This window comes from Lissotriton helveticus, chromosome 1_2, assembly GCF_964261635.1.
Source record: "Lissotriton helveticus chromosome 1_2, aLisHel1.1, whole genome shotgun sequence".
In the NCBI taxonomy this organism is placed as follows: domain Eukaryota; kingdom Metazoa; phylum Chordata; class Amphibia; order Caudata; family Salamandridae; genus Lissotriton; species Lissotriton helveticus.
The window spans coordinates 94,576,138-94,603,006 of NC_136058.1; the positions used below are offsets into that span (position 1 = coordinate 94,576,138).

Genomic DNA, 26,869 nt, shown 5'->3' on the forward strand with positions numbered 1-26,869 from the left:
GTGGTAGTGCAGAGTGGTAGTGCAGAGTGGTAGTGCAGAGTGGTAGTGCAGAGTGGTAGTGCAGAGTGGTAGTGCAGAGTGGTAGTGCAGAGTGGTAGTGCAGAGTGGTAGTGCAGAGTGGTAGTGCAGAGTGGTAGTGCAGAGTGGTAGTGCAGAGTGCAGAGTGGTAGTGCAGAGTGGTAGTGCAGAGTGCAGAGTGGTAGTGCAGAGTGGTAGTGCAGAGTGCTAGTGCAGAGTGGTAGTGCAGAGTGGTAGTGCAGAGTGCAGAGTGGTAGTGCAGAGTGCAGAGTGGTAGTGCAGAGTGCAGAGTGGTAGTGCAGAGTGGTAGTGCAGAGTGCATAGTGGTAGTGCAGAGTGCAGAGTGGTAGTGCAGAGTGGTAGTGCAGAGTGGTAGTGCAGAGTGGTAGTGCAGAGTGGTAGTGCAGAGTGGTAGTGCAGAGTGGTAGTGCAGAGTGGTAGTGCAGAGTGGTAGTGCAGAGTGGTAGTGCAGAGTGGTAGTGCAGAGTACAGAGTGGTAGTGCAGAGTGCAGAGTGGTAGTGCAGAGTGCAGAGTGGTAGTGCAGAGTGGTAGTGCAGAGTGCAGAGTGGTAGTGCAGAGTGCAGAGTGGTAGTGCAGAGTGGTAGTGCAGAGTGCAGAGTGGTAGTGCAGAGTGAGAGTGCAGAGTGGTAGTGCAGAGTGAGAGTGCAGAGTGGTAGTGCAGAGTGGCAGTGCAGAGTGGCAGTGCAGAGTGGCAGTGCAGAGTGGCAGTGCAGAGTGGCAGTGCAGAGTGGCAGTGCAGAGTGGCAGTGCAGAGTGGCAGTGCAGAGTGGCAGTGCAGAGTGGCAGTGCAGAGTGGCAGTGCAGAGTGGCAGTGCAGAGTGGCAGTGCAGTGGCAGTGCAGAGTGGCAGTGCAGAGTGGCAGTGCAGAGTGGTAGTGCAGAGTGGCAGTGCAGAGTGGTAGTGCAGAGTGGTAGTGCAGAGTGCAGAGTGGTAGTGCAGAGTGCAGAGTGGTAGTGCAGAGTGGCAGTGCAGAGTGGTAGTGCAGAGTGGCAGTGCAGAGTGGTAGTGCAGAGTGGTAGTGCAGAGTGCAGAGTGGTAGTGCAGAGTGCAGAGTGGTAGTGCAGAGTGCAGAGTGGTAGTGCAGAGTGCAGAGTGGTAGTGCAGAGTGCAGAGTGGTAGTGCAGAGTGCAGAGTGGTAGTGCAGAGTGCAGAGTGGTAGTGCAGAGTGCAGAGTGGTAGTGCAGAGTGCAGAGTGGTAGTGCAGAGTGGTAGTGCAGAGTGCAGAGTGGTAGTGCAGAGTGGTAGTGCAGAGTGCAGAGTGGTAGTGCAGAGTGGTAGTGCAGAGTGCAGAGTGCAGAGTGGTAGTGCAGAGTGGTAGTGCAGAGTGGCAGTGCAGAGTGCAGAGTGGTAGTGCAGAGTGGTAGTGCAGAGTGCAGAGTGGTAGTGCAGAGTGGTAGTGCAGAGTGCAGAGTGAGAGTGCAGAGTGGTAGTGCAGAGTGGTAGTGCAGAGTGGTAGTGCAGAGTGGTAGTGCAGAGTGGCAGTGCAGAGTGGCAGTGCAGAGTGGCAGTGCAGAGTGGCAGTGCAGAGTGGCAGTGCAGAGTGGCAGTGCAGAGTGGCAGTGCAGAGTGGCAGTGCAGAGTGGCAGTGCAGAGTGGCAGTGCAGAGTGGCAGTGCAGAGTGGCAGTGCAGAGTGGCAGTGCAGAGTGGCAGTGCAGAGTGGCAGTGCAGAGTGGCAGTGCAGAGTGGCAGTGCAGAGTGGCAGTGCAGAGTGGCAGTGCAGAGTGGCAGTGCAGAGTGGCAGTGCAGAGTGGTAGTGCAGAGTGGTAGTGCAGAGTGGTAGTGCAGAGTGCAGAGTGGTAGTGCAGAGTGGTAGTGCAGAGTGGTAGTGCAGAGTGGTAGTGCAGAGTGCAGAGTGGTAGTGCAGAGTGGTAGTGCAGAGTGGTAGTGCAGAGTGCAGAGTGGTAGTGCAGAGTGGTAGTGCAGAGTGGTAGTGCAGAGTGCAGAGTGGTAGTGCAGAGTGGTAGTGCAGAGTGCAGAGTGGTAGTGCAGAGTGGTAGTGCAGAGTGGTAGTGCAGAGTGCAGAGTGGTAGTGCAGAGTGGTAGTGCAGAGTGCAGAGTGGTAGTGCAGAGTGGTAGTGCAGAGTGCAGAGTGGTAGTGCAGAGTGGTAGTGCAGAGTGCAGAGTGGTAGTGCAGAGTGCAGAGTGGTAGTGCAGAGTGCAGAGTGGTAGTGCAGAGTGGTAGTGCAGAGTGGTAGTGCAGAGTGGTAGTGCAGAGTGGTAGTGCAGAGTGCAGAGTGGTAGTGCAGAGTGGTAGTGCAGAGTGGTAGTGCAGAGTGCAGAGTGGTAGTGCAGAGTGGTAGTGCAGAGTGCTAGTGCAGAGTGCTAGTGCAGAGTGCTAGTGCAGAGTGGTAGTGCAGAGTGCAGAGTGGTAGTGCAGAGTGCAGAGTGGTAGTGCAGAGTGCAGAGTGGTAGTGCAGAGTGGTAGTGCAGAGTGCAGAGTGGTAGTGCAGAGTGCAGAGTGGTAGTGCAGAGTGGTAGTGCAGAGTGCAGAGTGGTAGTGCAGAGTGCAAGTGCAGAGTGGTAGTGCAGAGTGGTAGTGCAGAGTGGTAGTGCAGAGTGGTAGTGCAGAGTGGTAGTGCAGAGTGGTAGTGCAGAGTGGTAGTGCAGAGTGGTAGTGCAGAGTGGTAGTGCAGAGTGGTAGTGCAGAGTGCAGAGTGGTAGTGCAGAGTACAGAGTGGTAGTGCAGAGTGCAGAGTGGTAGTGCAGAGTGCAGAGTGGTAGTGCAGAGTGCAGAGTGGTAGTGCAGAGTGGTAGTGCAGAGTGCAGAGTGGTAGTGCAGAGTGGTAGTGCAGAGTGCAGAGTGGTAGTGCAGAGTGGTAGTGCAGAGTGCAGAGTGGTAGTGCAGAGTGAGAGTGCAGAGTGAGAGTGCAGAGTGAGAGTGCAGAGTGGTAGTGCAGAGTGGTAGTGCAGAGTGGTAGTGCAGAGTGGTAGTGCAGAGTGGTAGTGCAGAGTGGTAGTGCAGAGTGGTAGTGCAGAGTGGTAGTGCAGAGTGGTAGTGCAGAGTGGTAGTGCAGAGTGGCAGTGCAGAGTGGCAGTGCAGAGTGGCAGTGCAGAGTGGCAGTGCAGAGTGGCAGTGCAGAGTGGCAGTGCAGAGTGGCAGTGCAGAGTGGCAGTGCAGAGTGGCAGTGCAGAGTGGCAGTGCAGAGTGGCAGTGCAGAGTGGCAGTGCAGAGTGGCAGTGCAGAGTGGCAGTGCAGAGTGGCAGTGCAGAGTGGTAGTGCAGAGTGGTAGTGCAGAGTGGTAGTGCAGAGTGCAGAGTGCAGAGTGGTAGTGCAGAGTGCAGAGTGGTAGTGCAGAGTGCAGAGTGGTAGTGCAGAGTGCAGAGTGGTAGTGCAGAGTGCAGAGTGGTAGTGCAGAGTGCAGAGTGGTAGTGCAGAGTGCAGAGTGGTAGTGCAGAGTGCAGAGTGGTAGTGCAGAGTGGTAGTGCAGAGTGCAGAGTGGTAGTGCAGAGTGGTAGTGCAGAGTGCAGAGTGCAGAGTGGTAGTGCAGAGTGGTAGTGCAGAGTGCAGAGTGGTAGTGCAGAGTGGTAGTGCAGAGTGGTAGTGCAGAGTGCAGAGTGGTAGTGCAGAGTGCAGAGTGGTAGTGCAGAGTGCAGAGTGGTAGTGCAGAGTGGTAGTGCAGAGTGCAGAGTGGTAGTGCAGAGTGGTAGTGCAGAGTGGTAGTGCAGAGTGGTAGTGCAGAGTGGTAGTGCAGAGTGGTAGTGCAGAGTGGTAGTGCAGAGTGGTAGTGCAGAGTGGTAGTGCAGAGTGGCAGTGCAGAGTGGCAGTGCAGAGTGGCAGTGCAGAGTGGCAGTGCAGAGTGGCAGTGCAGAGTGGCAGTGCAGAGTGGCAGTGCAGAGTGGCAGTGCAGAGTGGCAGTGCAGAGTGGCAGTGCAGAGTGGTAGTGCAGAGTGGTAGTGCAGAGTGGTAGTGCAGAGTGGTAGTGCAGAGTGGTAGTGCAGAGTGGTAGTGCAGAGTGCAGAGTGGTAGTGCAGAGTGCAGAGTGGTAGTGCAGAGTGGTAGTGCAGAGTGGTAGTGCAGAGTGGTAGTGCAGAGTGGTAGTGCAGAGTGGTAGTGCAGAGTGGTAGTGCAGAGTGGTAGTGCAGAGTGGTAGTGCAGAGTGGTAGTGCAGAGTGGTAGTGCAGAGTGGTAGTGCAGGGTGGTAGTGCAGGGTGCAGAGTGGTAGTGCAGAGTGGTAGTGCAGGGTGGTAGTGCAGGGTGCAGAGTGGTAGTGCAGAGTGGTAGTGCAGAGTGCAGAGTGGTAGTGCAGAGTGCAGAGTGGTAGTGCAGAGTGCAGAGTGGTAGTGCAGAGTGGTAGTGCAGAGTGCAGAGTGGTAGTGCAGAGTGCAGAGTGGTAGTGCAGAGTGCAGAGTGGTAGTGCAGAGTGGTAGTGCAGAGTGCAGAGTGGTAGTGCAGAGTGCAGAGTGGTAGTGCAGAGTGGTAGTGCAGAGTGCAGAGTGGTAGTGCAGAGTGGTAGTGCAGAGTGGTGGTGCAGAGTGGTGGTGCAGAGTGGTGGTGCAGAGTGGTGGTGCAGAGTGGTGGTGCAGAGTGGTGGTGCAGAGTGGTGGTGCAGAGTGGTGGTGCAGAGTGGTGGTGCAGAGTGGTGGTGCAGAGTGGTGGTGCAGAGTGGTGGTGCAGAGTGGTGGTGCAGAGTGGTGGTGCAGAGTGGTGGTGCAGAGTGGTGGTGCAGAGTGGTGGTGCAGAGTGGTGGTGCAGAGTGGTGGTGCAGAGTGGTAGTGCAGAGTGGTAGTGCAGAGTGGTAGTGCAGAGTGGTAGTGCAGAGTGGTAGTGCAGAGTGCAGAGTGGTAGTGCAGAGTGCAGAGTGGTAGTGCAGAGTGGTAGTGCAGAGTGCAGAGTGGTAGTGCAGAGTGGTAGTGCAGAGTGGTAGTGCAGAGTGGTAGTGCAGAGTGGTAGTGCAGAGCGCAGAGTGGTAGTGCAGAGCACAGAGGGGTAGTGCAGAGCACAGAGTGGTAGTGCAGAGCACAGAGTGGTAGTGCAGAGTGGTAGTGCAGAGTGCAGAGTGGTAGTGCAGAGTGCAGAGTGGTAGTGCAGAGTGCAGAGTGGTAGTGCAGAGTGCAGAGTGGTAGTGCAGAGTGCAGAGTGGTAGTGCAGAGTGCAGAGTGGTAGTGCAGAGTGCAGAGTGGTAGTGCAGAGTGCTAGTGCAGAGTGCAGAGTGGTAGTGCAGAGTGGTAGTGCAGAGTGGTAGTGCAGAGTGGTAGTGCAGAGTGCAGAGTGGTAGTGCAGAGTGCAGAGTGGTAGTGCAGAGTGCAGAGTGGTAGTGCAGAGTGCAGAGTGGTAGTGCAGAGTGCAGAGTGGTAGTGCAGAGTGCAGAGTGGTAGTGCAGAGTGGTAGTGCAGAGTGGTAGTGCAGAGTGGTAGTGCAGAGTGGTAGTGCAGAGTGGTAGTGCAGAGTGCAGATTGAGAGTGCAGAGTGGTAGTGCAGAGTGGTAGTGCAGAGTGGTAGTGCAGAGTGGTAGTGCAGAGTGCAGAGTGGTAGCGCAGAGTGCAGATTGAGAGTGCGAGTGGTAGTGCAGAGTGCAGATTGGTAGTGCAGAGTGCAGATTGGTAGTGCAGAGTGCAGATTGGTAGTGCAGAGTGCAGATTGGTAGTGCAGAGTGCAGATTGGTAGTGCAGAGTGGTAGTGCAGAGTGCAGAGTGGTAGTGCAGAGTGGTAGTGCAGAGTGCAGAGTGGTAGTGCAGAGTGGTAGTGCAGAGTGGTAGTGCAGAGTGGTAGTGCAGAGTGGTAGTGCAGAGTGGTAGTGCAGAGTGCAGAGTGGTAGTGCAGAGTGCAGAGTGGTAGTGCAGAGTGCAGAGTGGTAGTGCAGAGTGCAGAGTGGTAGTGCAGAGTGCAGATTGGTAGTGCAGAGTGCAGAGTGGTAGTGCAGAGTGCAGAGTGGTAGTGCAGAGTGCCTAAAACACATTGCCATTTACAATGCCATTATCTCTAACTTAAAACAAACCCGAGCCCTAATGCATTCCTAATGCTTGTTCTTATATGGGTATTGCCTATTTGGTGTATGCTCAGTGGCATAGCTAGACCTTTTGCCGCCTGTGGTGGTTCCTGCGTTGACGGACGCAGGTAACAGACGAGCAGAGGACAGATCGTTGCGTTTGCTGTCCCGCCACGGCCGCAGATAAGAGCGGGGGGCCACCACCTCGAAAACTTGCCGGGCCCTTGTTCTCCACTGACTATGCTCCTCCTTGTATGATGTGAGACATGCTACTTGGCAGGTCCTCAACGTAGTCTTCATTTTCAAATAATTTTTCTCCATTTTATTGCTGACTTGTCTTGTTAGTTTCTATTGTCTCTGCTTAGTTTGCTCTTAGAATACACCTTTATTGGTAAAGTGTGTGGGTTACAAGCTGCATAACTGCTCCTACTGGTGAGTAACTAAATGGTCACTTACCAATAGGAGCAGTTTAGCAGCAATAATCTTTTTCTGAATTCACATGCTGTGCCTCTTTTCCGGCATCTAGTGATTGGGTCTGGAAACGTATTTGCCCTTCTCTCTTTTTTGTTGTTGTAGGAGCAGTTTAGCAGCATTAATCCTTTTCTGAATTCACATCCTGTGCCTTTTTTCCGGCATCTAGTGATTGGGTCTGGAAACGTATTTGCCCTTCTCTCTTTTTTGTTGTTGTTGTTGTGGGTGTTGTCAACCACCATTTAGTGATCATTCCATCCTATGTGTGTCATCAGATGGCACCCCAGACATTCCTGTGCATGGTTGCCATCTTGTGATTCATTTAGTTTTGCAGCATTAATCTTTGCAGGGTGAATTGATTATATTGGGGTAGGGTGGTTCCTTTTAGAGTAAGTCTCTACAAACAAACGTTTTAGTACTCTTTGTCGCATGTTTGCCTTCGTGTTGACTTTAATGTCCACACAGTAATAGTTTGTGAAAGTGTGTATTGAAGACAATGTGGCTGCTACAAAGATATTGTCTTGTGCCGCGCCTCCTAGGGAAGTGAGTGTTGCTTCCTTCTTCCTTGTTGAGTTTGCTTTTGACCTTTCCTTGAGTGTTCCCCTGCTGTCTTGTGGCACTATTGTATCATCTGTACTATCCATCTTGCAATAGTTCCCTTAGTGACAGGAGAGCCTTTGCTACTGTGTGCGAAGGATACGAAGAGTGGTTCCCCCTTCCTGAAGGACTTTGACCATTCAAGGTAATACGTTACTGCTCCTCGCACATCCAGTGTGTGAAGGGACTTCTCCGTCTCTTCTCCTGGAAAAGGCCAGAAAGAGGATGGCCTGATTAACATGACATTTAGTTTCCACCTATGGTATGAACCTTGGATTTGTGCTCATAACCACTTTGTCGTTGTGTATCAGAATATACAGTTTATCTGGTAAGCGACTGGCTCTCGCTAACTCTTATCACAGAAGTGATCATGATTAGACACACCATTTTTAGGGATAGGAACTTGCAACTTTTGTATTGTTCAAAAGGTGATGTCATTAGTTGAGCAAGCACCACATTGAGATTTCAAGTGGGCAAATGTTTTCTTTTCTCCTTCTAGAAAACATTTTATCACTAGGGTGGTGAAGAGACTTCTCTCTATTATCCCCTTTCCTCCCAAGTGTATGCCACAATAGCTGCTATGCATACCTTTAATGAGGTGTATGACCAGTACTTGTCCAGCAGGTGGGTATGGCATCTGATCACAGGTGGCGTCCTGTGATCAATCGCTGTGAGTCACGTTCTTGTCGCTCCAGTGTAAGAATCTCTTCCATTTGTTGATGCAACATCTGGTCGTCGGCTGTCTTGCTTCTTAATGTATTTCCATTGATCTTGGTAGGTTAAGGTGACCAATCTCTGTCTGTTCAGGTGCCATTCTGTAAGACTGAAGGTGTTGAGTTCCAGATGGCATACTTTACCTTACTGAATTGTCAACTGATCCTGATGCACTGGACGTTTTATGACTTAGCCCAATGCTATCTTCATTCTATTTGGTCCATTGTGGGACTATAATGATTAGAGTGATGTGTACTTGCTGTTATCTGTGTATAACGTGGAATTATTTGAATTGGGACAAAATCTTAGGTCTCTAGGCTATTCCTTATAGACCTTGGATTCCTCCATAAACCCCTGATGTTTAGATTGTGCATGTGAGCTCCCCAGTCTGTGTGGGATGCATCCGTTTTGATGGTTATACATGGAGTCGGTGGTTTGAAGGGTTTCCCTATAGTGAAGGTCTTTAGGTTCCACCATTGCATTACCTACTGAACCGTGTCTGTAATAAACTTTAGACCATCCCAAATCCTGGTTGACTGTGAACATAGTTATTGCAGCCACTACTGTAGAGGTCTCATGTGTAACTTTGCACGTAGTACTAGGGCCAGGTTCTCCAGTGTCGGTCCTGAAGGACCGGATCCATGACAGATTTTTAACTTAACTACAGTTATCTAAATGTGGATATTCTAAAAATCTGGCATGGATCCAACCCACCAGGACAGACTCTGGTAGGATAATCCACATAACAGGCAAGCCCATCATTTTCCCAACTGTCCTCACTGTCAGATATTGATCCTTCTGGTAGAGGCGACTCTGATCTATCATCGCCTTGACTCTAGTCCACTGGGAGGGCACTTGTGGTCAGTGAATTCAGAGTTGCTGCCCCCATGAAAGTTTTCTTTCTGGCGTTTGTCACAATTTTTCATAGTTGAAGGAGAACCCCAAGTTGTGCAATGTCCTTATGACCTCAAGGCATTTGGTTTTTGTATTGGTTGTAATTACTTACATTTCCCAGCCAGTAATTGAGGTTTGGGTACCCAAGTATTACCCTACATTGGGGCGTGCTGCTACCACAAGCTAGGCATTTTGTAAATACAGATGGTGCTGATATTTTCTTAAATGGTAAAACCTTGAAATGGTAGTGTATCTTGCCCACTACAAATCTCAAGAACCTTACGTGTGAGCTTGCTATTTGTATGTTACGGTAAGTGTCCTTGAAAGCTGTGGTTGCAATGTTGTCCTCCTTCCTTATAAGGGGAATGACCTCTTGAAGACATGTAATCTTGAATCTTTTTTGTGATTTGATTGATTTGCTGATTGTCTTGTCTGGTTTTGGCACCAGGAAGTAAGTGGACTACACCCCCTTTAGTCTCTTTCTTGTTGGTGCTAACTCTATAGCCTGTTTGCTTAACTACTCCTTTACTTCCTGTCATTCCCCCCTTTTTATTCTCCTCTTCAGTGGTATTGTGAGAGGTTACTTTAGTAACTCTATGGAACGCAGTGTCCTATGATATTTAGTATCCATTTGTCTGAGGCAATTGTTTTGCAATTCTTAGACACCCTACAATCCTTCCTTCTACTGGTGACTCGTGTAGGAGGGCACTCCGTCACATATTTGTGTTAGGTCCCCCTCTGGGAGGGCCTACTCTTCTCCTCTGCCTCACCCACAATACAACTGCCTTGAGTTTGATTGTTAATACCACTGATAGTGCTATGGAGGTGCCTTGTTTACTGACGGTTGTGTATGTGGTTGCATGGATCCTCTTGTGGGAGGTCTTTCACTGCATCATGCTCCCTCTGAATTGTCCCATGAACTGTAAGGCCCCAATGGCTTTTGCCATCGTATTATCCTTTTTTATGCATTGTAGGGCTTTATCGACATTCTCTCTGAAAAGGCTGTCTCCTGTGAAGGGCATGTTTATTAAAGTTGCGTTCAGTTCATGTTTAAACCCTGAGATATTAATCTAGGCATCTCTATGTTGAGTGGTAGCTGTACATAGTGGTCTACTGGTTGTGTATGGAACATTTAGTGCCAACTTAAACATGTTATTGAAATTGTCTTGCCCTCTTGTAGCACCTGAATTGCCCTTTTCTCTAACTTTACTGGCAGGTGTTGCATTAGTTCTTCCATTTTCTCCTACATTTGATGGGCATATCTGTTTAATAAGGCATTTCAGTTGGCTATACGCCACTGTGCAGCAGACGGCCTTTCAAACTTTCTAGGCACCATGCCCTTGCCTTGCTTTCCCTGTCTGGTGGTGGACTATCGATGTGAGGTTGTTAGGCTGCTTATGGGCAGTGCCATTATTTGAAAGTCTGCTTGCACGTTTTCCCTGATGTAAGCACGGTCCCTTGTAGAAAAGTAGTACTTGTTTCCTCCCTCGGAGTAAAGGCCTTAGATTCTGCTGGTTCCTTAAAGGCTACACTGGTAGCAGAGTCTAGAAGAGGGAACATGCTTCGGGCTGCTCTTCACATGTGTTTGCTGTCCTCTCTATGCTTGAGTTGTTTGCAGTGATGTCATCTGGTGGCTAGGGTCCACCCCTTCATCTGGCAAGTTGGTGTAAATGCTAGTCCTCGATAGATTCTCCTGTTTGCGACGATCTGTGGTCCTGGAACTGTTGGTCCTCTTCCATTTCATACAGGTCTTTTTCTACCTCCTCCTGTGACGCTGGAGTCAGTGGAAATTCCAGTTCTTCTACTTCCTCCTCCATTTGTTTGTCTGCATTGTATCCTGTAGCCCCTTAGAGAATTGTCTCTCTCTTCTTACGAATGAGGGCGCCTAGTTCTGTCTTGAGGCGCCTCTTTTTCCTCTCCACTTCTATTGATCTTTATTCAATGTTCAGTTTTGTTTCCTCAGTTTTCTTATAAGACGTCCACGCAATGTTGAACCATTTGTCAGAGTTGAGCTGTTTTTCAGTGTCATTGTGGAGCCAGTTTGGTTGATGGTATCTAGCCGGTCCTCTCGGTCAAGGTTTGGACAGTTTCAGCATAGAGCTAGTCTTCTGCAATTTGGTCTTACGGCTTTGATCCCCTTTCTTGGTCGAGGCTGGTGGTGAGGGTTTGCCTCTAGCAGTGTCCTTTGTCTTCGACCTGTGGGGCTTTCTAGGTCTTGCCTTCTGGAATCTGTCTTGTCTTGCCTTCTTTGCATGTTTCAAGTCCGAACTCTTCGTCTCGGCCGTTGGGCGCCCTTCTGGTATTACTTTGCTTGACATTTTCTTATTCCTCTTTTATGGCTGGATCTTGATTACCTCCTCAAGCTCTTGCTCTTCTCCCTGGGGCTCTTTAGTCTCTTTGACTAGATCTTCGTGCTCGACAGACCCAGGTCCCTTAAGAATCCCTCTTTCCCTGTGAGGTTGTCAAATCTAGTGCACCCACCGCTGCTTTTGTCATGCCATGATAGTTTATAGCAATAACTCTGTGCGTCCGGCATACATTTTCCTGCTGTGGTCTTCCAGGAGGCACACCTCACATACCTTGTGGTTGTTCTTTTGTTCATACTTATGTCACTTTTGGCAAAATCTAAATAAGGTGCTTTTCCTACCCCTTGCTCTTTCACTGATCCCCGTGGTCTCAATCTGTGTCGGGTTCTTCGCATCTTCGGTATTTCTCATTATATTATGGTGTTCTTTTCCACCGCCAATGAAGTTGTTGCAGTTCCTATTGCTTGCCAGAATATCTACATGCAGTTTCTTTTCACTCTAATCCCTAGTGCTCTTCCTTGCTTTCAGACCCAACGGCACAAAAAAAAGAATCAGAAGATGACGACTACATCAAGGAGCTTCAAGGGTGCACGTGGTAGATGATGCCCGTTCGAGGAAAGATGAAAAAAAGGAAAGACTATAAAAAGACAATTCCGGACTCAGAGACTAAATGGCAGAATAAAACAAAGCACGTGAATCCAGAAAAGGTTTACACTCCTAAACAATAGTCATGATAACGTCAGGAGACCTAGTGTCCAGAAATGCTTCCTAGAATGGTGGAAAGAAGTAAATCACTATTCATGGCAGGAAAATGTCATCACGTTAATTGAGCTTGTGCAATGAGGACAATTTGCAATCCAAAATGATAGCGTAATAAAAATTAATGTGTTCAGAGATCTTCACCCGATGGAAACATTACATTCAGAGCATCTGATCTTCTACAGAATCTCAAGCCAAAGTAAAGTGAACCAGGAAGGTAAGAGGAAAAGGGTGAATGTGAATACGAAAAGGAAAAGCTGAAGTGGGAGAAAAGGAAACATAGTGGAATCGAAGCTATGAGGATTGAAGGTGTAAAGGCAAGAGGAAAAGCAGGAGTGAAAAGGGGGAAGAACAAAGAAAGCTAGAACTAAGAATAACTGAGCAGTTTAAAGCAAAGGAGGCGCAACTAGCAAAAGGTCAGTGATGACAAGGGAAAGACTAAGGACATTTATATGAGTGCAGAAAAGATTTACAAGAAGTAAATATCAGTAAACCATTTTGAGCTAAGATAAACCCAGAACAGGGAGACTGAGAACTGTAAGTTGGGCACAGTGGACTGGATGTTATAAAGTACATCTGATTGGTGTGAGGAGGGTCAGGTTACAGCAAACGTTTCCATACGGAGCAGAAGGTCATATAAAATGTGGACATGAAAAAGAGAAAAGGAATAGCAAGTCACAGCTGTTTGAGGAATCACTTTCTAAGAATAAGAAAGAGACAACACAGAGCAAAACACTATCTAGTCAAAACCGACAAAGCCGAAACATAGTATGCTTTGGCGTGTTATTTCACCCAGGTTGTAGTTTGTATGTCAATGTAAATTTGGTACAAAATATAAAATTAGCAGATCAGTACGCAGAAGGGGTTTAGGTGTAGCTTAAGCTTGTGTGGCTTAATGGGTAAAATGCCATGTGCATTGAAATCTGAACAGAACAGATATTTAAACAAGCATTGAAAATGCAATAGGTCTCGCCTTTTATTAAGTTAAAGCCATTTGCTTTGCTAATGGTATTGTATACCAAAGCAAATGGCTTTAACTTAATGGCAAGACCTATTGCATGTGTAATACTTGTTTTATTCTTTTTTGACTTCACATTCCAAAATGCTTAGGCACAGAGACTGTCCAGGCCTGGGCTGCAGGTATCTCTTGGCTATAAAATGGCCACATCATTGAATATTAACCAAGTTTAATATGTTTCGTGCAAACAATTGGCAGTCTCGTTTTGCTCGTATTTTCCTTTTTGTAGCAATCGCTTGCAATATATAAACAAATAATTTACTAGTGTAAAGCTTGAGAGAACACTGCACATGGATTTTGCCAATGCTTGTTTTGAAAGGGTGTAACGGATCCAAACAAAAACCCTTTGAATCAAAGGTAAACCCCCAATTCATCACTCACCGCAAAATAGAACAGATTGAAACTCACGTAACAAGCACCCCAATGTGTCTGTCTCCCACAGAACTGAGGCAGTATGGCGCTACTTACACACAAAAGTACCATATGAAGACCAGCTTTTTTTCCAAATAATGGCATGGGGTAGATGGATGAGAGGGAGGAAAGGGTGTTGTAAACGACGTAACAGGATGCCAAATGTAGCTCGATGCAGAATACACAATGCAGATGGACATAAAATTGCAGGCAGAGGGTAAAGAAAAAAAAAAGGTGTATGGAGTTCTTCAGTTGGATAAGATGCATGGTCGTAAACAGGTGTAGATGGTGACGGGCAGCACAAGAGTAAGCAGAATCAGTGTAGCGAACGCCAAAGGAAGACTTGGGGGGTGGCGGAACAAGGCAGTAGATTGCAGTTCAGTAATGCAGAGAAAAGGGAGCTTGCAGCAAGATGGGACGCAGAGACAGTTACACGCAATATAGGTGGGGAGAGAAACATTGAAGCTCCTGTTTAGATGCCTCAAGTGTTCTGTGTGGAGGTTTTCTTAAAGTCATCTGAAAAAGGGCTTGGCATACTGGCACCGTTTCTCTTAGTATGTTAAGCTTATGACTGATTCGAGAGTAGGTGAAATAAATTGTCACGAGCGTGAAGCAACTTACTTCTTTGCATTATTACTGGCCTTCCGGTTTCAGTTCCTATGCTTCCTCTTCAATCCCGACTGCTAAACCACCAAATTAAGCGCACCTCGAACAAAATACTCTCTCAGCAACATTCCAAAGGCTGACAACACACAACATTATTCACTTCTACATAACAAGAAAGACAAGACGGAGGGAAGAGAGGGGAGGGGGGAGGAGAAATGCGACACGGCGGGAAGGGGCAGGCAGGATGACTCAGGGGAGGGGGCGGAGCGGGGCAGAGCGGCATGTGGGTGTGAAGAAGCCGGGCCTTTGAAGTGAAGCTAAGCTTCACTTCAAAGGTGTCGGAGGAATGCGGGCGGCTGTGCACGCGCTTTTAAGCTCAATGCACATGCGCATTGAGCTTAAAAGTCACGGGCACTGCAAGGAATCGCCACGATTCCTTGCAAGTTAGATAAAGAGTCGATGAGCCCCTATAGTCTCGCTTGCTCGATGCGCATGCGCATCGACAGGCGAGACCTAAAAACCTGCTAAATGTAGACATCAGTCAGCAAACTTGAAAGAGTTCACAAGATCACAGCATTAAGAATTCATTTTTTGCTTCTGCCAAATCAAGCACTTCATAAGCTACGACGATGCATGTGCACAGGCTGACTGATCAAATCTCTTAAATCAACTTTCTAAGGACTCTAAACATAATACTCTGGGTTATGTTTACGCCAATGCAGTGAAATGAGCCACCAGCACTTCCTACTTTTGTTTACATAGTATTTTGCCAATTATTCTTGGCAAAGTAAGAATCTGAGGGACCCTTTGTGGTAACCAACTCTATTTCATTCACTGCAGTAGGCCAAGATAACGTATCCTGCATTTATTTAAAAAATATCAATCTATTAAGTATGTGTGGGGGAGCAAAAACAAAAAAATGAAGACGGAGGAGAGAGATGAAATATTCTCTCCTAAAACAATAATGATCCAAAAATTATTAGATAGGAATTTAAAACATTAGCCCTGACCAGAACAAAGAACAGAAACTATAACAAAATTAGTTTTCTGCTCAAATTAAGAGGTACATAGCAAAAGGTTTAAGAAAATAAATAATCGTCACACAGGGAGATCTGGTCACTGTATCATTACTGTTAGCACTGATTGCACTGGCAAAGTATTACTTCCACTTCTCAGATGAATACTGCAATCTAAAAATGAATCCCGCATACTGAAGAGTTCCCTAAATACTTCATGCTGGAGTCTTAGTGACAATGAATGTCAAATCAATGGAGCCAAAGCTAACATGAGAAGAGATTTGAAAGATGCAACGTTGTGACCAGAATCACATCAAACTGACTCTGCCTTAACCTAAAGCTAATGATCAGGTCTGTTGAACAGTTCGTAAATAGTCATAGGTAATTCACTCTCAGATGAGAGTAAAATACACTTGTTTCTATAGCTGGTCTATCCACAAGACACCAGATCAATCATTTTAAAGGCATTTGACATTGAGGTGGACAGTTAATGGGTCTAAATCAGTCTGGAACACCGCGGGCTGTTTGTTATGTAGGCATCTATTTCTATTTTCTTGGATTTTTAAGTTTGCACACGTCTAAACTGTTGTGATTTCATTTCCATTTAACTTTATTATTGTTTCAATTAACATTTTAAATGGTATTCTTACATATCTTCTCTTCCCAGTTAAACTTGCATAGCTTCATAAACTGCCTATACATGTCTAGGACATCCAATTGAACTTTATTTAACTTGATCCCCCACATTGCCCTACAAACAAGGACAATTTATTCAAGGGTTTCGGCAATGTGTGGACCTGAACTGAAAAAGCTACATATTAGACATTTGATGTGGTATAACTATGTCAGAACAGAATCTATGTTGGTGTGGTGCACGTATACGTTTATATATTGATAATGAAACCGGTTTCAGGCTCTCAGGTTGGCCAGAGGGTCTTGGATTTTAAAGTGCTCCCTGTTATTCCCTAGGTTTGATCCTGTTAACAAGTAAGTGATTACATTTGCACAGTTGTAGGAGTCACTTTGTCAGCCTGTTCTTGCCTGTAGACTGGACTAGATCATGAAGAACGCATTACCAAGTGGACATAAACTCTACTACCAGAAAGAGGACTGTTCTGCCAAAAATTGCCTGTAATTTGAAAATGATCTAAAGACATTATTAGCCATTACGATACAAATTAAATGTTTTAACCTTGGAAAAAACTCACAGGCCAACTGGAGCCAAAAGTGAAATATGCAATCTGAGTAATGCAACCAATAGGAATAATTGACACTGCAATCTGTTTAAAGTGAAACGTATAGTTTACCTGTCGGTGTAGTTTTGCAGCTTGAAGACTTTCTGGATTCACTATACTGTACATTATTCCACCATCTAGTGGTTGGGTCTGGAATTGTTGGATTTCTTCTCTCTCTATTTTTTCGTGGCCCAGGTGGGCGTTGACATACCATTTGGTGCCTCTACGCGACGTCGATGCGCTTCCTCTGGAAGCTCCCACCTTTGGTCGTCAACTTCTGATTTTTTTTTCTTACTTCTTGTTCTTTACTAGTCTTCCTCCTGTCTCATCTTTCTGGTGGAGGAGGGTGGGATCGCTAGTGAATCCAGAAAGTATTCAAGCTGCAAAACTACAACGATAGGTAAGAAATTATACGTTCTGCAGCGTGAATCTTTCTCGACTCACTATGCTGTGCATAGAGTTAGTAGTGGTTTGCTAGGTTTGTGGTGGCTGGGTATAAGGTGAGCGTTGGTTACTGAATATGTGTTGTAAGACCTTCTGTCCCACTTGTGCTTCCTTGTTCCTCTCAATACCAACGCAGTAGTGCTTAGTGAACGTGTGCACTGAGGACCATGTTGCAGCTTGGCAAATGTCTTGAATAGGCGTATTTGCTGAGTGAGCATGTGTTGCTCCTTGTAACTCTTGCCCCGTCTGTTTGTGGCAGAAATGGGTGGTTTGTGCAATCTATTGTGCAATGGTATTTTTCATAACTGGTTGTCCCAAAAAACTGCTGGCAAAAGATACAAAGAATTGCTTTGTTTTCCTGCATTCTTTTGTTCTTTCTATATAGTGCATTACTGCCGTCCTGGCAGCCAGTGTGTGTAACGCCCTTTCTGTGCTTCTGGTTGGTTTTTGGAAAAAACATGGTATTTGTATTGTCTGGTTTATGTGGAACCTTAACACCACCTTTGGTATGAAATGTGGGTCAGTTCTCATTATGATCCTTTCGTTGTGTATTTGTAGGTAGGGCTCTTGCAGTGTTAGCGCTTGCAATTCGCTTGCTTTTCGTAGTGATGTGATAGCTACTAGGAAGGCTGTCTTTAGCTGTGCATATGCAGTGTTGCTTTATGAATATGCTCAAATGGTGTCTTCATCAATTGAGTTAGCACTACATTAAGGTTCCATGCTGGAGGTGGCATTCTGTTTGGGGGTGAGATGCTTTTTGCCCCTTCTAGAAACCTCTTTACTACTTGGGAAGTAAAGAAACGTTTCCCTGTTTCTCCTATTGTGTAAGCCACGATTGCCGCTAAGTGCACTCTTATTGATGTGTAGCTTAGTTTATTATTTCGTAGATGTGTCAAGTACCTCAGTACTGTTGATTTCTTGGTAATTCTTCTCTGTAGTTTCTCCTTAATGTACCATTCGGAGTATCTATTCCACTTTGCTACGTATCACTTCCTTGTGGTAGGCCTCCTTGCCTCTCTTGGCACAGCCATTGTGCTTGCTGGTAGTTTGAGGTGTGCAAACTCTAAGTCTTCAGGAGCCATGCTGCTAGGCTGAGGCTCTCTGGCTCTGGGTGTAGCACCCTTCCGTTTTGCATCGATAACCGGTCCTTTCTTGTGGGGAACCTGTGTGCAGGTGCTTGTGCCATCTCCAATATCTATGAGAACCAGGTTTGTCTGGCCCACTGAGGTGCTATCAGTATTAGCGTCATGTTGCTGATTCTGTATTTGTTTAGTACCCTGTGTAGCAGTGGTATCGGTGGAAAAGCGTAGGCAAATGTCCCTGACCGGCTTATCCATTGCGCATTCCCTAGGGACCGTTTGCACAGTTGTCTGAATGCGAAGTTTTGGCATTTTGCATTTTGGTGTGTTGCAAGCAGGTCTATTTGTGGAGTTCCCCATTTGTTGAATATCTTCTGGATTTCTTGTTGACTGATTTCCCATTCGTGGGATGCTGACGTCTGTCTGGTGAGCCTGTGTGCTTCCACATTGTCCTTTCCTGGTAGATGTATCGTTAGCAAGTCGATTTGCCTCGGAATTGCCCATCTCCATATTTCCTGTGCTAGCACTGATAGTGTCACTGATTGTGTTCCTCCTTGTTTGTTGATGTAGAACATGGTGGTTGTATTGTCTGTTTGGACTAGTACTTTGTGTCAGTACAGTTGTTTCTGAAAAGCTTTTAAGGCTAGGAACACTGTCTTCAGCTCTAGGTAGTTGATGTGTTTTATTGCATCCTGTTGTGACCACAATCGCCTTACCTTGAGGGTGTTTGTGTGTGCTCCCCACCCCAGTGGGAGGCATCTGCTGTGATGGTCACTGTAGGAGTTGGTTGTGTGAATGGTTTCCCTTGTGTTATGTTCTTCTTGTTCCACCAAGCTATTTCTTGATGTACTGCTTGCGTAACAACCACTAGATCATCCCAACTCCCTGTTGCCTGTGACCATTGTTGGATCCATTCTTGGAATGGTCTCATGTGGAGGAGGATATTTGAGACCAAATGTATGCATGACTCCATCATTCCCATCAGTTTGCCCACTCTCCTCACTGTCAGAGCTTGGCCCTTGTGGTAAAGACGTGTCTCCTTCAATATTGCCAATGTTATTTTTGTGCTCGGAAACACCTTGCCCTGTACGGCGTTGATCTCTGCACCTTAGAATATCATCACCTGTTCTGGTTCTACTGATGTTTTTCCCCAATGGATTGAAAACCCTAGTTGGACTAGTGTTTGTATGACCTCTTGCATGTGCCAGTTGCATGAGCTTGCTTTTACCAGCCAGTCACCGAGGTATGGGTATACATGTATTCCTTGCCTCCTTAAGTGTGCTGCTACTGCTGCAAGGCACTTTGTGAAAAACCTTGGTGCGGATTTGAGTCCGAATGCCAGCACTGCGAACTGGTAGTGAGTCTTGTTGATGATAAATCTTAGTAGATGTTTGTGTTTTTTGTTGATGGGGATGTGTAAGTAAGCGTCTTAAGTCGATAGTTGCCATGTAATCCCCTTGCTGTATCTGGGGTATTACTTCTTGAAGAGATGTCATTTTGAATCTTTTAGTATTCATTTTTTGTTTGAATATTTTTTATTGTTATTTCAACATATGGTAACAATACAGAGCCGTAGTTGGTAGAGGGCAAAGCAGAAGTCATTATTGCGATTTAGCAGCAAGGAACAAATACAGTGACTGCAAAATACATTACAATCTTCTCAATTCTCATCCGTCGCAGCTGAAAAAAAAAGGGGGAGGAGAACATCGCTGGAAACTTACAACAGTTCCTTTCTGTGTGCCCCACTGGGGTGTGGTGTCTGTAGCCATATAATCCCTTAACCATCAGCCAGGATAAAGATGGCTTTGAGAGATCAATTCAGTGGGACATGGCTTGTGATTGTGATTCATCTCATGTAACAAGTGTATGTCCAGTGGGATGGTATAAGGGCAAGGTGCCGTTGGAGGCCGCAATAGGCGCGGTACAGACCATTCTGTGTACAGACATCCCGTTTTAATTATGCCGGGGGAGAGGGAAAGTGAGAAGCATATCATACGTGTTTCTACATTACAAGGATGCAGGCAATGGTCGCGGGGCGTAGCGCGCAATGTAGCTGTCCGTCACTCAGTGAGTCATCTTTGTCATTCCAACCTCGTGTGCTCCGTAGGGGGAACATGGAAACAGGGAAGGGGGGTTGGGGTGGGGTGTGGTCATCAAGCTCGGTGGCGTGTGGAGTGTGTTGCGATGGGAATGCCGTGACATGAGCGGGTCTCAGGGAGTTCATCAGGTGTACATGTCGTTGCTCGTCTAGTGCGAGGAGGGTGCGGGGAGGTGCGCTGGAGGCGTGAGATGGGAGGAAGGCGTGGAGGGCGTCATCTCGCCCGTTAGGCTGTGGTGTCTACTGAGGGTGCGACAGTCTCCCCTCCCGGTGGTGCATGGGTGTCTCGGCCAGGGGCGTCAAGGCCGCTGTCCACAACGGCTGTCTCCTCTGTTGCGACCCCATCCCTTCTGGGGGAATTGTCAGGTGTGTGGTCTCCTATTGAGTGGCTTTCTCTATGGAAGGAGTTGAGCATGCCGTCCCATAAATTGGCTATTGGGAACTGTCGCAAACCCGCTGTCTCCTCATTGTGGAGGACGATGCTTTCTGCCTTTGCCCAGTTGTCTAGGGAGGCGCGCCAGTGTTGCACTAGGGGTGGAGTCGTGCGCTTCCAATGCTTGGTGAGCAGTCTTTTGGCTGTAAGGAGGCCAAGGTCCCAAAAACTTGAATCTTTTAGTATTCATGAACGTGTTTAAGAACCTTAGATCCAGAATTGGTCGTAATATTTCAAACACCTTTGGTATGAGGAAGTAGGTGGAGTAGACCCCCTTGTTCCGTTCCTTGTATGGTACTATCTATATGGCTTTTTTGTTTAGAAGTTCCTGTGCTTCTTGTAGCAAATGAGAACGCTCCTTTGCTGAGTGTACTCTGCTGTTCTGTCTCTTGGTTTGAGGCTGTTTTTCTAGCTTTATACAGTAACCGTATTGTATGAGGTTTAGTATCCATTTGTCTGATGTAATCTTCCTCCACTCCTGGAAGAGGTGTTTTATCCTGCCTCCTACTGGTGTTATATGTTGGAGAAACTGTTGTTCATTTGGAATCAGTTTTTGTTCTTGTCTTCTCCTTTGCTGCACCCCTAGAGATTGTTGACTGGGTGTGCGTTGGTCTTCTAGCGAAGTCACTTGAATGTGGGTTGTTGACCCACTCTCTGTCCATTTCCTCTTCCTCGTGTGCGCCCTCGAAAGGATTGTCCACGGGGCTGGTACTGCCAGTTTCTCTGCTTCTGTCCCTGCAGTTGGCCCTGCTTATCTCCTTGATAACCCTGTTGGAAGGTTTGGTGTGGTGTCACAGGTTGGTGGTTCCCCCTACCTGCTGGTCTTCTTGAAGGTGATCCTCTTCTCATTCCTCCGAACTGTAGTGCCCCCATGGACCTAGCTATCTCATTGTCCTTCTTGAGCTGGTTGAGTTTTTCGTCAATTGGAGCCCCGAAAAGCTGTTCCCGTTGAAGGGTGTGTTAAGGATGTTGTTTTGCACTTTCATCTTGAAGCCCGAAATATTTTGCCAGGCATGCCTTATCTCGGTTACCTAAAGCATCATCTGCCTGCTGGATGTCCCTGCTGCATCCAGGGCAGACTTCAGACATGTATTAGCCATGTTGGGACATGGTGGGACAAGAATAATCTCGATACAGAGAGAGTCCAACAGTGCTTGTCCTCAGTATTTGCCTGGCTGGCTAAGGCGGCTCTCAAATGCAATGAGGACAAGTCGGATACTCTCCTGTATGGCCAATTTCCAGCGGGATTCAAAGAATCCATTTGGCCCATAGGATTGCTGTGCCCCACTGGGAATTGCGGGGCTGCAAAGAACCTAGGTATCTGGTTCGGCGCTGACCTATGCTTCCGAGATCAGATTATGCGATTGGCGGGGACCTGCTATGGGACCCTTACCACCCTCCGGAAGTTCTTTCCCCTTCTCCCCCAGGAAGCTAAAGAAACAGTGGCCAGAGCACTTATCCTTTCGCGTCTGGACTACGCCAACGCGCTTTATGTTGGCGCTCCCGACTTCCTGCTTCACAAACTGCAAGTAGTCCAGAACGCGACAGTGAGGCTCCTATTTAACATTCCCAGATGTCTTAGCGTACGAAGGCAAATCTCTGAGCTTCACTGGCTTCCAGTGGCTCTCAGAGTGCGCTATAAGATCTTGACACTGGCTTTTAAAGCCTTACATGGCTTTTAAAGCCATACACGGCCCATGCCCGCCCTACCTAAGTCATAGGTTTGCGTTCTACCATCCCCCGCGACAACTGAGATCTGCCTCCCTCAGACATTTGGTTACCCCCAGATTCAAGAGAGCTCGTCTCGGGGGAAAATCCCTGGTGGTTAGTGCCGCCTAGTTATGGAACAACCTCCCCGACCATCTTAGACACACGACATGCCTCGCATATTTTAAAAAACATCTAAAAACTTTTCTATTCAGGCAAGTTATGTAGACCACATGCTTTCTGTTTTTCCGATACTTTAATCTCCTCTCGCGCCAGGACAGTCTTGACTATTAGTGCGCGTTACAAGAAATATATAACATATATAACATATAACATGTTCTTTCCTTTCTCTACCAGGTGGCTCGCCCTTCTTTGGTATTGCTCTGGCAGATGTTTTAGGAGTTCGCCCACTTCCTCCAAGCGCTGGTATGCATGCCTGTTGATGAGTGCATTAGATTTGCCGATGTGCCCTCCTTTCCAGTTTTCTCCCCATTAGGTCCATTCTCCTGTTCTCCTTGTCTGGAGGTAGTCCTGTATTTGTGGGTACATTGGCCCTTTTCCTAGCCGTGGATGTTATGATTGAATCCGCTGGTACTGATCCCCTAATATACATCGGGTCCTTAGATGAGTGCTTGTATGTCTTTTCAGTCCTTGGAGTTACGGCTTTACACATAGCAGGTTCCTTGAAGGCCTCCTTCCCCTGGTCCAGCACACTTGGGAGCATGGGTAGGAACTGGCTTCTTGTCTGGGACAGTACCAATGTCTCCAACAGGAAGAAAGATTGAGGTTTCTCCTCCTCTAGCTGCACTCCATACGTGTCTGCAGCCTTTTTTATGACTTGGTTGTAGATTCCTATGCCGTCCGGCGGTGAAGGCCTGTAAGGATAGAATTCTACTCCCTCTTCCGGGGATTCGGCGTCGAGATCCTGCCACTGCAAGTCTTGCATCTCGAAGGATGTCGAGCCTTGGTAAATTTCTCACTTTCGGCAGCGCCGTAATACAGGTCTTCCTCCTCCTGTTCCTCGACTGGTTCTGGTGTCGTCGGTGTTTGAAGGTCCTCGACGCACCTTTGGACTTCTGCTGTGGGATTCAGTGGAATAGTGAAATGCCTCATCTTCTCATCGAAGTCCCTCTTGCGTTGCAAGATGCTCGCCATTTTGGCCTCGAGCCTTTTATTCTTCATCTCGGACATATGGTCGGAGTCGAGAGTCTCGGCCTTTCTCTTCGAGGTTGTGTAAGTTGTAGCCGGTTTAAACTCTTCATTTTTCGACGTCAAAGAGTCCCTTTTGGGACCGCTCTTCGACGCCTTTGCCTTATCGTGGGTTTTCACCGTCTGTCAGTCCTTGTCAAAGGAACCGACAGGCTGTTTGTCCTTGGATGCAGTTGCGGTCGTCGAGTGTTTTGACGGCAATGCTCCTTTGGAGGACTTGGACTCACTCTTTCGAATATCAGAGGAGTGCCTGTGGTTCAATGACTTATCTCCTGCTGCGTTTTTTTTCGACCTAGACGACTGTGGTGTCCTCCGGCGATGTTGTCCTCTGCCCCACCCGGGTGACCCAAATCTCGGAGCGATGGAGGTGTCCCCTGCCCCTGCATGCTGTAGTTTGCCCTTCTTTGCCTCTCTCTTACTCTGAGGGTCTTCGGTGTGAATGCCGTGCAGGTGTTACAGTCCTCGCTTCGAAGGTCGAGCGGCAGGCAGAGATTGCAAACTGGGTGTTGGTCCTTCTGCGCGTACATGGTGTAGCAGTTGGCGCAGAATTTAAAGGGTGTTTTGTCCATCACCACGCCCAGGGAGCCCCCCCGTGTGCGCATTCTCCGTAGAATGTTGAAGTTCTCAACGTTTTCCTCCTCTTTCGTCATCCTAGTTACCCGACTCGTAGTCCGGTATGTTGTAAGGTGATTTTCGTCGTTTTCCTGTTGTTTTCCGTGGATTTTTCTCTCCAAAGTTCTGCAGCTCCTTCATCGGAAAAAAAGAATCTGAAGATGACGACCAAAGGAGGGAGCTTCCTGAGGAAGAGCGTCGACGTCACGAAGAAGCACCAAATGCCCGAAGTAAAAAAAAAAAAGAGAAGACAGACAACAATTTCGGACCCAACCACTAGATGGCGGAAATATTGCACAGCACATTAAATCCAGAAAGATTCACGCTGCAAAACTGAGGAACTGATGGCTAAACAAAATAAATAAAAAACATCTTGATCACTATTGATGCCCTTAGCAGTGCAACATTTTTAAAGACAACTGGATTACATGAAGCCAAAGTAGGCATTACTGATCTTTCAGTAATGAATATTATAATAATTATGTGGAACTTAATCTGTAAATACTCATACTACATAACCTTTTAAACATCAATAAAGGATTTTTTTTTACATTTTAAGTAAACTTGCATTTACTCTGTCATCAAAGGAACTAGAGTTATATAAGAAAGCAGAATAATTCTTGTTTGTAATTTACCAGTTTCCAAGCATAGCTAACGTTGTAGGCTTCCTTGCCGGTTTCCCTCAATTTGTTCACGTGCCAGGAGAGTGAAGAATTCACAGGCACCGCAATGACTTGGCTGCCGAGTGGAAGGCTATAATGGCAAGAAATCGAAAAAAGAAATTTTGAATAATAAATACATAGAAATACGTATCATAAAAGACAAATGACAATGCTTCATACGACAACTGGCAGCAACTGAATATGTTGCAGACAAAAAGTTGTTCTGCAATAGTCTGAAGAACATTTTACATTTCAGTAACCCTGTAAAGATATACTGAACATCTCTACTTGGGATGTTGTGGGTCTAGGTGGGGTATGGGTGGCCTCTAAATAAGCCAGAAAATATGTCTGAAGCCAGGTGGTATACAGTGCTGGAATGGGCACAGACCAGCACCAGTAGAACAAAGGTTAGTAAGGGATTTTGAGATAAAGGCAGAGCAAAAAAGCAACAAAAAGAGAAGCTGCCATGTTTGTGGTGGAGAACGGAATGCAAAAGAATTCCATCTACTTAACAGGAAGTACCACTCATGCACAGTCAGAAACCAACACACGATATCCTGAATGAAACTTGAAAAAAAAACCTTAAGGAATCACAGAACACAAATTGTTAGACAACACAACACAAAATTATGGTGTGAAACAATCCCAAACAAAATCAAGACATGAAATGATTCCTCAGGCTGCTATGATGGTTTCTATAGTGTTTTGTAGACCTGTCAGCAGCATGCCAGGTATTTTCCCCAGGGACAGAGTTTTAAACAGGATGTATTGAAACACTTTGGTACAAGGAGACTGAAGATGGCAGTCACAGGACAAGAAGAGTATTAATCTCCTGGAATAAAACGAGGTAATCTCCTGTGCTTACAGTTACCCCATAAAACAAATCATGCAGTTTTATTTCATGAGTGCCCCTTTGCGACTTATTTTTGTAATGTTTTGCACAGCACTGGAAAGCGAGTCACTTTGTTATGCTTTGAATAGAAACATACTAAAAAAAAATAATAAAAAAATTGTTTTCTAAATGCGGATGTTGGTGAGCATTACCAGCTTTTGGGCGCTAAGATGGAATGCACGTTCCCTATCTTCGCGCGGGGAGGTCAGAGTTTCAGGTGCAGAAGACAAAAGACACAAACCTCGGTGTTTGGACAGAAAGAAAATGGCAGAGAAGAGGATTTTTAGGGGAGTTTATTTTTTGTTTGTTCTGTTTATCATAAAATCTAATAAAATATTTTGACCTAAAAAAGAGCAAGACTGCACCACAGCAACAGTCTATGAGACCTGCGGTTGAGCATCTTTGGGAGACATGGAGCTAATCTGATTACAGAAATAATAGGCCTGCAATGGGAATATCGCAGGACTGCTTTATCCGTAAATGGACGGGTTGAAAAAAGCAGCATGGACCAGAAGTGGAAACCTGCTGACCCCGCGAGTCAGTTTTAGGCATGCCAAAACCCCTAAAACAAATACAGTTGACTGGTAGAAGATAACAACACCATAGTACAGTTTATTTTCTATTTGAACACTGGAATGTTGGGAGCTCAATTGAAGACAATGGAGTGCTCCGGGCTTCTAATGGTTAAAGCCCGTAGCACCGACATTCCAATGTTGTCATTCACAGCTGCTGCTGTGAACAAAAGCCTCATGGAGCCCCAGGGGATTTAAATCTCATTGGGCTCACTGAGGCCTTTGTTTTATTTGTTAGAACATTCTGCCCGCTAGTGGCGGAATATTCTAATAGATTTATAGCCCGCGTAGCTGGGCTAAACCGGCCATTAAAGGCCTGTTCCCTTGTTGCTGGAGAAGGACTTTAATGGGTGGTACTACCTGCTACAGCGGGCTATAAGGCTATAGTAAGCATCAGATGCGCTGATACACAAAGCTAATGGCATCCAAAACTTAACTTATGAATGACTAGCTCACCATATACTTCATTAAGGTATCTATTGTCAATCAAAACAGATTTGCATTAAGAAAATGAGTCATTACTCGTTATTTGCTTACCCAAGGATGTTTTGTCGAACAAGTTCAAATTTTGGAATGTTCTCATAATGTATGATATCCGTATGCAGCGGTGGCTCTGACAACAGGTAGGGTCGAGCAAGGGATGGATGCATTAGCGTGTACCCTGAAAATAATTAAAGAAATACAGCAGTACATTTTAGGATCACTTTTACCGTAGCGCCTCTTAAGAATAAAATGATTTGGAATATATTTATTACTTCTATATTGTTGTATGCAGAAAAAACATCTACCATCTGGGATTCAGTGCAATCTATAATGTACTTGAAAACAAAAGTCAATCATGCATTGGCAGCACATTTGCTATTAATTTATACAACAGTGGTCAAGGTATTAAATACTTGTCATCGTTACACAGGGTAGTTGAAAAACTAATGCTGCCATGATATGTACATAAGTAAGCTTTATTATTCACAACTGCGAGCAATATCGGCTGTTAAATACACTTTTACTGTAATGGGATCAAACTGCAGATAACAGGGGGCGGGGTTAATTAACAGCCGTTACTGCACTTAGGCTATTAGCACCCTTTCCACCCAAACCAAGGAGCCTGAAAAAACGTTACATTAACAAGCATTGGAAATGCAATAGGTCTCGCATTAGAAAAGTTG

The 26,869-nt window shown here is 46.4% G+C and overlaps 1 protein-coding gene across 1 annotated transcript in view; it reads right to left on the minus strand.

Annotated features, from left to right (window-relative positions):
• CACHD1 (cache domain containing 1) overlaps positions 1 to 26,869 on the minus strand; it is a 373,745-nt gene that overhangs the window by 58,012 nt on the left and 288,864 nt on the right. The window contains exons 11-12 of the mRNA XM_078669174.1: positions 26,241 to 26,364; positions 24,213 to 24,330 (exon numbers count right to left, since the gene is read on the minus strand). Coding sequence (XP_078525300.1) covers positions 24,213 to 24,330; positions 26,241 to 26,364 — 242 coding nt within the window. The remainder of the gene's footprint in view (positions 1 to 24,212; positions 24,331 to 26,240; positions 26,365 to 26,869) is intronic.